Raw genomic sequence first — 11,728 nt, 5'->3', positions numbered from 1 at the left:
GGTTGATTTGTTGACCTTTCTAAACTGCTTGAGTCACTGCAGCCAGTGTTTGGGTAGGCAATGCTGTAATAAGAGCAATGACATATGCAACGTATATCTGTTACACGGTGATGTGGACAGTGAGCCAGGCAGTGCTCAGAAGTGACTGGCAGTAATGTGAGGATGGCTGACGGGTGACAGCGGAGAGAGAGAGAGGGCTGCTTGGGATGTGGGGAGTTAAATGGTCAGGAGTGGATAGGGGATGAGGAGAGAGGGAGGCAGGGAGGGGCGAGGATCAGCATGCTGGAGGGAGGCATGAAGTGAGACACAAGTACAGAAGTGAGGGAAGGAGGGAGCTGTCCTGCAGCCTCACACTCTACATAGATACAGAATGAAGCTGGCAGCCAAATAAACAGAAGACTGGACTACACACAGCCCCAACCAAGGTGTCACCCACTGCACAGACAGACAAGGCCGGACACTTGTGAGCCAAGACACTTGTCATATTCTGCACTGGCAAAATGTTGTGCATGGTCCAATGAGAGCATGGGGTATTGCCTAGGTGTGTAGGCACTGGTCCAAAGAACATTGGCAGATAGATGCGATATATAGGTAACTAGAGGTCGGTGCACACTCTGTGTACCCCTCTGCTTGGTGAGATGCCCATGTTACTTCTGCCCCTCCTCTTGCTCCTCAGTTTGGTGCCATCTATGCCATCTGAGCGCCCACCAAGTTGTCATGAGGTGCGTGCAGCGTTCCAGCTTCAGCAGGTTGGGAGAGGTCGGCTGGTGCCCGAGGTGCCAATCGAGGGTGAGTGAACATTATTGCAATGCATCAATGGTTTATGACTTTCTTTCAACACGTCAGGATGTGATTAGGTGATAAATGATGCAGTCGGCTCTACTGCACCCAACTATCTCAGCTCTGCTACATCTATTATTTACCTGTCTGATCTGCAATAATATTACTTTTAGTCTATACACCATTTTTTATTGCTTCCTATATAATGTATATATGTGTATATATATGTTATGTGTTAATGTATAGATATACATGAAGACACAGGTTCATTGTATACAATTGCCTTAGGAAAGAACAGTCATTTGAGTCAGCTGCGATGTGAGAAAATGAGGGTTTTGTGCCTATCATAGAAACACCATGTGCATGTGGCGGAGGACTTGATGGTTCAGAACTGGTGCCATCCCATGTGGTTATCTTCACTAATAGGATTACATGGGGATTTCTTGTGAGCAGTTTATGCCATCAGATTATATTGTGGCTGCAGTGCAAGCTCTTGTAAGTATCTGCCCAGAGGGGTTATGGGAGAATACATATTTCTGAGGATACAAAGTCTCTGATGTACAGGAGAAACTAGTGCGCAAGGTGGATCTGTCTGTATGGCTTCATTTCAGCTTTTAAAGATCATAGATAGATAGATGATACGATAGATAGAGAGAGAGAAGAGAGATAGATACGATAGATAGATAGATACAATAGATAGCTACGATAGATAGATAATAGGTAGATAGATAGATAGATAGATAGATAGATACGATAGATAGCTACAATAGATAGCTACAATAGATAGATACGATAGATAGATAGATAGATAGATAGATAGATAGATAGATAGATAGATAGATACGATAGATAATATGTAGATTGATAGATAGATGGATAGATAGATAGATAGATAGATAGATAGATAGATAGATAGATAGATAGATAGATAGAAGATAGATATATAGATAGATAGATAGGAGATAGATAGATAGATAGATAGATAGATAGATAGGAGATAGATAGATAGATAGATAGATAGATAGATAGATAGGAGAGAGATAGATAGATAGATAGATAGATAGATAGATAGATAGATAGATAGATAGATACGATAGATAGATAATATGTAGATTGATAGATAGATAGATAGATAGATAGATAGATAGATAGGAGATAGATAGATAGATAGATAGATAGGAGATAGATAGATAGATAGATAGATAGATAGATAGATAAATAGATAGATAGATAGATAGATAGATAGATAGATAGAAGATAAATAGATAGATAGATAGATAGATAGATAATAGATAGATAGATAGATAGATAGGAGAGATAGATAGATAGATGATAGATAGATAGATAGATAGATAGATAGATAGATAGATAGATATGAGATAGATAATAGGTAGATTGATAGATGATAGATAGATTCATAGATGATAGGTAGATAGATATTATAAGATAGATAGGAGATAGATAGATAGATGATAGATAGATAGATAGATAGATAGATAGATAGGAGATAGATAGATAGATAGATAGATAGATAGATAGATAGATAGATAGGAGATAGATAGATAGGAGATAGATAGATGCTTGAAAATGGTTTTGTGAGAAAACCGAAACGGTGCATCCTCGGATTATTCTAAATGGGTGTACAAAAACAAACACCTTCTTTACCACCTGAGCTGGTGTGCTGTGGACTCTTCGTTCTATATTTGGGGAATCTCCAGCCTGGTGATTTAATTCCTCTAGCACCCGCCACATTATTTTAGATGTGAGACTTCTCTCTATTTTCTAGATAGATAGATATTAGAGATAGTTTATGCTAGAATGTTTAGATGGTTAAATACAAATTGATCAGAGTAAATTAAAGCATTTAAAATATTATTATTTTCTTAGAAACGTCATTGCTGGATGATGATTACAGCAATATCCTTGAATCTATCTTTTTTTCTGGAACAGCTGGATGACAACCAGTATGGCCACCATGACAGTGCTCACCCTCACAGAAGCTGTTCTAGACAAGCAGATATAACTCAACTAGTTCTATAGGCTTTGTAAAGAATTGGCAGATGGAGACTAGAGTTACTTGAAGTTACATACGTTCTCATGTCCATTCACTGAAATTGAACCTGTCACATTAAAAATTTAGGTCCAGTTTGCATTATGCATACAGCAGGCGGAGCTGAGCAGATTGATATATAGTTTTGTGGGAATAGTTTCCAAATAATTTGTCATTTGTTCATTCTTGGGTAATTAGTCAAGTGGGTGGTCCTACTTAGTGACTGACAGCTATATGTGTATAAATACAAACAGTATAGAGCTGTCCGTCAGTGAGTAGGACCACCCACTTGACTACCTGGCCCAGAATAAGCAGAATTACATGAATGGAAAACAAATTATTCTGGTAGTTTTCCCTCAGAATCGTATATCAATCTGCCCATCTCCTCCCCAATGACATGCTGCCTGCAGATCGGACTGCATTTTCAGTGTAACAAGTCCCTTGCAAAATATAAAATGTTCTCCATACAATAAATGCTGCGGTTTGTGACATCTGTGGGATGTTATCTGGGTCAGTAGTGTTCTTTTCACAATCCAGAGTGTATGGTGATTTATTGGTGTTTGTCCCATAGGATCATGTATAAAACATATGTATAAAAGCATGTACAAAAGGATACTAAATAAAAAAAACACACTCAAACTGCCATAGAAAATGATACAATCATTTATATTGCCAGAAAATATGACTGCAGGATGGAAGCCTATAGCTTTTTTCCTAGTCTGCATTTGGGTTTGATATATTACCTACTGTATAGGAAGTCACACTGCATTCTGCTAGAGTTCCCCCACATATCAGGTGAGTACAGCCACCTCTCAGTAGCTTATGGGAATGGTCAGGACCCGCACACATGTATTATATTACACAGCTTATCAATTTTATATTGGTGCCTAAATGCAGAGACTGTAAAATCCTGGAATATCCTGCATTATATTCTTGGACAAGCTGGTCAAACCTGTATTATTGAAGCTGTATGAGCAATGCTGTGCAAAAATCCGTGGGATAGGAATATAAGATTGAATGATAACAGAATAGTTATTACTGACATGCTTATAGGGCACACCCTGGGCCCCATATACATATAAAGGGACATCTGTCCTATAAATGGCATGGGACTATGGGTGGGCCCTCACATGACATCATTTATAGTGGCAGGAAAAGAAACTTTATAAGCATTGCTTATTATGGTTTATAGAATTTAATTGCAAGTCCTAAGATATATATATATATATATATATATATATCTTCCATAATATAGAGAAAGGATTATCAGATACATAGAATGTACTTTGTGATCTCAGACCTGCAGCCCTCCAGCTGTTGCAGAACTACAATTCCCATCATGCCTGGACAGCTAAATCTTTGGCTTTCCAGGAATGATGAGACTTGTAGTTTTACAAAAGCCAGAGGGCCGCATGTCTGTATCTATTAACATCTTTGATATCATTGTTCTGCACGACGTTATAGTTTTTTCTTGTTTCCCTGGTACTCTAAAATAATCTAAGAGTCCTATTACACGAAGCGATTTTTAACGACTAACGATAAACGATCGCAAACAAGATTGTTTATCGTTAACCTGAAATCGTTCACCGTATTACACAGAACGATAATCGTTAGATAAGATAGTTATTATGATCGTTATTGCGGTCGTTACTATGATCGCTTATTCCTTCTGATCCCAGCAAAACAATGTGCAATTACACTGAACGATTAGTGAAAAAATGCGGAACTTAAGCGAACGAATGTGGAATTACAGCCAACGATTAGCTAACGATTAACGATGATTTTAGGTCCAGATCTAAATCAACGATCAACGACATACAAACGATTTTTCGATCGTTGCCTGCAATTACACAGAATGATTATCGTTTAAATTCGAACGATTTTTCGCACGATAATCGTCCAGCGTAAAAGGGCCCTTACTGATGATGGCTGTGAGTACTTTATTGTGTTATAAGTGGACCTGTCACCACTCCTAGCCTGCCTGTTTCAGCAAATACATGCAATGTCTATAAAAATAACAATTCTAGATCACCTGGTTTTTTAGCTCTGTATTGTGCCGTTTCTCTGTTTTGATTCGATATCCAACTGGGTGTTACCAATTGGGGGCGTGTCCCTACACTGTCTGACACTATCCAATCAGAGCTGACGGTGCAGACTGTGTAAGGACACACCCCCACTAGTCACACCCTTTTGGCTATCCAGTAATATCTTTATAGTAGTAATAACAGAGGATTAGCTCATCACAGAACTATAACAAATATGTTCCAGATGTTTATTTTATGGGGCATACAAGTATTTTCTGAACTAGACAAATCAGGAGCGGTGACTGGTTTACTTTCATGGACCTGTCTATTCCATACAGAGCTGCATGCAATGGGTAGATGATAAGGAGATAAAATGGTGTCTTTGTTAATGGCTGTTTGCACTGATCTCCCCCATGTTTTTTAAAAATTTTAGAAGCTATAGTATGTCAACCCTCAGCAGGACTGCATCCAAAATGGGTTAAATAGCTACCCTGCCATAGAAGACTTTAGTCAATTATGAGTGAATATGAGGAAATTTATATAAATTGCATGATAATTATGCCATTGAAAGTTAAATTGAATTTACCCTATTTATGCTAACAAAATGATTTGCTTTATTAAAGCAATGGGCTCACTGAGTGTGCATAAGTTTCGATATGATACTGCCCACGGTGAGACTAACAATTCCTTCCATACTAGTTATTATCTTATTCAGTTTCCTTCCCCCAGTTCTGAGCTGCTGCTTTGAGCTGGAAACACTAAAATCTGTGTGTGAGCTTTTCTCTCTGTCTCCCTCTCCCCCCTTCTGAGACATATGATGTAAACATGTCCCTGGCAGGCTTTATCTGCAACATTGTAATGTTGGGAGGGTTAATCACAGTGAGTTAATCCGCAATTTAACCCTCCCAGCACTACAGAGAAGCTACAATGTTGCAGATAAAGCCTGTCAGGGACTTGTTTACATCATCTGTCTCAGAAGGGAGGGAGAGGAAGGGGAGACAGAGAAAGGCTCACACACAGATTTTTGTGTTTTCAACAGAAATCAGCAGCTCAGGACTGGGGGAAGGAGACTGAATAGATAATAACAAGTATGGAAATAATTGTTAGCCTCACCATTGGCAGCATCATCTCAAAAGTTATGTTTGAGTGGAATACCCCTTCAAGTGTATCCAGAAATAATCCTGTTCTAAAGAATCATTGCATTATAATATAATGTGTCTGCTTGTAGTAGTGGCACCATTTGACTCCTTTGATGTCTCCTCAGGGTCTACACTATATACATTCCCCGTACACTGAACACTATGGGATCACTGCAACTCGGCAGGGACAGGGAAGGGTTGGTATCACTAATGTATCCTAACAATTTACCGACAAATGTGACATAGCTTAGGCTTCACATGACACCCAGCATAAGTGTTTCTGTACACGTTCCCGTGAAGCCCACAATAGCGGCACCCGCTATGTGTAGGGGGGATGCGTCTTTTTCTGTTACACAGAACAGATATCAGTATTTTTCCATTTTATCCCATGACAGTTATTTATGAGCGAGGTTTTAGTTTTCTATTCTACAAGTGACCGTGGACATAAATGAATCTGGCATCCCTTCAAAGTGACTTTTATTCAGTAGGAGGTCGGAATCTGCAGGGTGCATAGAAAGACTTCACGTAGAACGGTTTACGGAGGTGGAAACATTGTTTTAAGCTGCATGATATGTGCTTATCCTTGGGGTAGCATTTGGCAAAGTTTTGTTTAGCATATTCCTACACGTATACACAGATGTACACATACACTTGCTATATACTCATGCACACACTAGTATGTCTGTATTGTATGGCTACTACTAACTTATATTCTACACTTCATGTTGTTATCATTTGATATCTTTTCCCGGCCTTGGTGCACTTGCACTTTATGACTATATTCTTTCAAATTTGAATTTTATTGGGAAAAGAATTTTACAAAGTAAAGGGTAGAGATCAGTGGCGGATTATAATATGGGCGGTTTGGGCGGCCGCCCGGGGCCCGAGGCTCCAGGGGGGCCCATGCCACGACACCCACATTATAATCCGCCACTGCACTGCCACGGCTGATGCGCGGCTGCCGGGGGTGTCCCGTCCTATCCACGGCAGCGCGCGCATCAGACGGGCACAAACCAGGAGGCTCGACGGGGGAACGGATGGCAGGTGAGTTGTGTTGTTGTTTTTTTTTGTGTGTGTTATCTGCACGGGGGGGGGGGGGGGGGCATCTATAAGGGGGGAATAGGGAAGAGGGGGACCATCTATAAGGGGGGAATAGAGAAGAGGGGAACCATCTATAAGGGGGGAAGAGGGGGGCCATCTATAAGGGGGAAAGAGGGGGCCAGCTGACATCCTCTGTGCTGCTGTGACCTCCCCTATAGATCAGCACCCTCCTCTCCTGACATCCTCTGTGCTGCTGGGACCCTGCGACTTCCCCTATAAGATCAGCACCCTCCTCTCCTGACATCCTCTGTGCTGCTGGGACCCTGCGAACTCAGCTATAAGATTAGCACCCTCCTCTCCTGTGCTGCTCGGACCTCTCCTGACATCCTCTGTGCTGCTGTGACCTCTCCTATAGATCAGCACCCTCCTTTCCGACATCCTCTGTGCTGCTGGGACCTCTCCTATAGGATTAGCACCCTCCTCTCCTGACATCCTCTGTGCTGCTGTGACCTCCCCTATAAGATCAGCCCCCTCCTCTCCTGACATCCTCTGTGCAGCTGTGACCTTGGGGGGGGGGGGGCAGCAGCAGGAAACCAGGTGGCAATATGTCTATTGGGGGCAACAGCGGGTGAACAAGTGGCAATATGTTTATTGGGGGCAGTGGAGGTGGGGTGGACAATGCTTACTGGGGGTAGCAGCAAGGGACCATTATGTTTATTGGGGCCAGCAGGGAGGGGAGGCAGGCAGTGTTTATTGGGGACAGCGTGGGGGGGGGGGCAGTAGCGGATTATAATGTGGGCGGTTTGAGAGGATTGACCGGGGGGGGGGGGGGCAGGTTGGGTGGACAGCCCGGGGCCCAGGGTACATTTAAACCGCCACTGGTAGAGATAGAAACCTTATGACTCTCTTGTCAATGTCAGATGTTTTTACAGTCTGTGTGCGCTCTTCACACAATATAATCTGTACTTATATGAGAAATTTATCACTGTATTCTATTGCTATAAGACAACAACAGAAAGCCTTATGTAGACTACATATGATTTCTCTCCATTCTATATTGCATGGTAATTTGTTGGTACCTATGACCTCGGTGCCACTGTATTTTTTTACATCCTCTCTGATCTACAGTATTAATCTATCTATACTCCAGAGGATTTGTTTTTCTTTCAAATCAACTGTTTTAAGAAAGTTATATCAATTTGTAATTTGCTTCTATTTAAAAATCTCAAGTCTATTACACTATGCTCTCTGCTCCCACTTCTGTCCGAGACAGGAACTGTCCAGAGCAGTAGCAAATCCCCATAGAAAACCTCTCCTACTCTGGACAGTTCCTGTCTCGGACAGGGGTGGCAGCAGAGAACACTGTGTCAAACTGAAAAGAAAACACATTTCCTGCAGGACATACAGCAGCTGATAAGTATGGGAAGACGAGATTTTTTAAATAGAAGTAAATTACAAACCTATATAACTTTCTGAAACCAGTTGATTTGAAAGAAAAAGATTGCCGCTGGAGTAACCCTTTAATATGTAATTATATAAAGTATTTGTTCACCTTTTATAAGTGGGCTATATTTTTATAGGTTTTGTTAACTTTCAATAACTTTATCAACAATGTATCCATTAGGATATTTCCACTTTCCCCCCGAAATATCCACGTCATTGTTTCTGCATGGAAGCTGTGAGCTGTTGCTGTTGATGGACTTTGTTGTAACTTTATGTTTATTCTAATTATAGCTTTTGTCTCTAGTACATTGACTGTGCAGGCATGTACTATTGAGTCTGATTGCCTTCTATAGACCTTACTACCTTCTCATTAACACACGATTACCAGAGGCTAATTACCTCTAATTATAAGCACATGAATGCCAGATGTTATGTTGTGCTAAGTTTATCATACTGAATGTTAATGTGTTGGCAGACAAAGCTCTTCTGGGTATCAATCTGCTAATGATGCACATACTGTAGACTTACATCTCATTCACAACAGTAGAAAATTAGGAATGAGGCTATTGTACAACTAACATGGTTGGGGACAAATCTGCAGGTCCTGGTGGTCTCCTTGTGTTCTTATTAAGTTGCACATATTTTGCCAAAAACATCATACAGGTGGGGGAGTTATAAAGCATAGGTCTTGTGCTTATGTGGCGTCCCACCACGGGTGTTGCTATTGGGTACACCCTTCGTAAAAGCCTGTACTTTTAAGTGTAAGTGGTGATGTAGCAGTACCAAAGTTTCGCCACTAGATGTCGTTGTTGTAAGTATGTATATCTATATGTTGCATAGCTGTAGGAACTAAAGGGTTATTGTTTTGTTTATATGTCACATGGATCTGTACGCCAATGAGAGTTCTTTCTTCTTCTCACCTATCATCTCTCTCTTCTTCACATGCACTCCTCACCCACTCACAGCCCAGCTGTACCTGTGGGTTAGCCGCCAGTGTGCCTAGTCACATACTTGCAGCACCTCGAAGGTGTCCCCACGCCATCCTCTGTCACAGCGTGCATCGCTGCGTCCTTTGCAAGGGTCCCATAGCAGTTGCATGGTCTGCCTTCTTGTTAGCTACACCACTGCTCACATTAAGCCTTGGGTTACACAGTAGTTTGACCATATTGCTAGCCATGTTGCCAGCGATAACCATGATGCACTGCAGTAATCATAGTGCTTTGAAGCACGATCATAAGTAATGATTATCGTTTCATGGAAATGAGTGAACGTTTTCAGGTCTTTCTCAATAGCGGTCGTTTGAGATCGTTAATCGTTAACGATTATGCAAACGATAATTGTCCGGTGGAATAGGGCCCTTAAGCCAGGCAACGCTAGTGTGTCTGTTGCACAACATTAGAATTAGCATGACAATGCAGATCTGAAGTCGTCTACTGCAATTGTTCTCACATCCTACTTATTATATGGAGACGGTGCCAAAATCATCCCAGGCACATAGAGGCATGCCAAGTAAATGGCCGGGATAACACAGCTGCGGGTTTACGAGACGGTAAACATGTTGCAGACTTTAGAGATGGGACTTGAATTTAGCAAAGGTGCAAGTGTTATGTGTCCGCTGCTTGCTGTGTGTTTTATGGTTAGAAGATACAAATGGGAAGAATTGTTTATTTTGGCGGCCACACTAAAGGCTGCTCAGCATGTGGAGCTGGAGGCGTAACACAGAGGATGTAAATAAATAAACACTCATCCCCTCGCACTTACATTTTCCTTACAAAGGTTGTGCAAGTGCTGCTTTTATTTGTGTGTATGTGTAGCGATTGTGTAACACATCATCATAGGCGAACACCGCTCCGCCAAAGTAATGTAGGCTTACCAGGGTTTACTAGACAAGCGTGCTAGTATTATTTAGGAGATTGTCTTTTGTATTACAACAGATCTCAAGAGGTTAGACAACTTTAACAAACCATTACTTTTAAAGTGTCACTGTCCTTTGGGAAAACATGGCAAGGCCTCATTCACACTCAAAATCTTTTAATTAAACCACAGCCGTTGTTGCAGGTTTGCAACAGCGGCCTTTGTGTAATCACAGCGGCCGTTTGCATTCATACTATGGAATGCCACCTGGAGTGTATACACACTGTATACACTCTGGATTACATGCGGCCGCACAGAAAACTCACATGTCTATTTTGTGCAGCTGCTATTCATTGCACAACGGTTGCACAAAATTGACAGTGCAGACAATGTAAAGTGCAGCTCCGGCCGTACTTTACATTGTCTGCTATGGTTAATGGAACACGGGCACACCCAAATGTGCCCACTTTCCAATTAAAAAGAAGTGATGTTCACCAAGCCAACACAGCAGTACCGGCTGGGGTAAACTTCACCGACAGCGACCGTTCTGTGACACAGCCGTATCACAGAACAGTCGAATTTATACAGCACCTGAACATCGTCCAAGAGTTTTGAGCGGTCCTCGTCTGAGTGTTCAGACCCATAGAACAAGCGGGGAGAGGACCACGCTGCAGCTCTGTGTAAGGAAAAAAGAGTCAGGCTCCATACAACTCCATTATGAACCAGACTCTTAACACAGATTGAGAGTGGACGTCGTTGCATCTTCTCCTGGCTCGTTCCCCCGATTTGTACGAGTCTGAACACTCGGGCCGATTAAACTTTTGATATGTCTCTATTTCAACAAAAGTTTTCCCAAACAACATTGACACTTAAGACCTTATTTTTTATTACTTACTGTATGTTAACTGAAAAATGCATAGAAAATCTGATGATAAAGGCAAAATACAATAGACTGTGTTCACACAGTGCAGATCTGCAGAAGATCAGCTGCAGAAAATCCATAGCAGAAAAAATGCTTTTAATCAATCTATTAAAAATCCACTGCAGATCAATGAAATCTGCAGAGGATCCGTATCATGTAAACACACCTTTAAAGGGAGTCTGTCAGTAGATGATGCTGCTAGAGCCACGGGCAGTATTACATCCTGCCCATGTTCCTGATTACAGTCAGCTAAGGGTCCTATTCCATGGGAAGATTAGCGTTCCAATTATCAACATTGTTCGGATGTAAACGATAATCGTTCGGTTGAATAGCAGTTAACAATTAAATGACGAACGAGAAATTGTTGATCGCTTAATAAGACCTGGACCTATTTTTATCGTTGCTCGTTCGCAAATCGGTCGCATTGAATAAGACGTTGTGCGGTTGTTCGCAGTAGCAACTAACGCAATAGCGA

At 41.5% G+C, this 11,728-nt stretch overlaps 1 protein-coding gene across 2 annotated transcripts in view; it reads left to right on the top strand.

Annotated features, from left to right (window-relative positions):
- The first annotated feature begins 291 nt into the window (after nt 1-291).
- LOC138795873 (glypican-5-like) overlaps nt 292-11,728 on the top strand; it is a 172,883-nt gene continuing 161,446 nt past the window's right edge. For both annotated transcript variants that reach the window (XM_069975547.1, XM_069975546.1), the window contains exon 1: nt 292-789. In XM_069975547.1, coding sequence (XP_069831648.1) covers nt 639-789 — 151 coding nt within the window. In that variant the 5' untranslated portion in view covers nt 292-638. The remainder of the gene's footprint in view (nt 790-11,728) is intronic.

The sequence above is a fragment of the Dendropsophus ebraccatus genome, chromosome 6 (assembly GCF_027789765.1).
Source record: "Dendropsophus ebraccatus isolate aDenEbr1 chromosome 6, aDenEbr1.pat, whole genome shotgun sequence".
NCBI classification, from domain to species: Eukaryota; Metazoa; Chordata; class Amphibia; order Anura; family Hylidae; genus Dendropsophus; species Dendropsophus ebraccatus.
The sequence above is the reverse complement of the archived record's forward strand: the minus strand, read 5'-3'. Positions and strand labels throughout refer to the sequence as shown.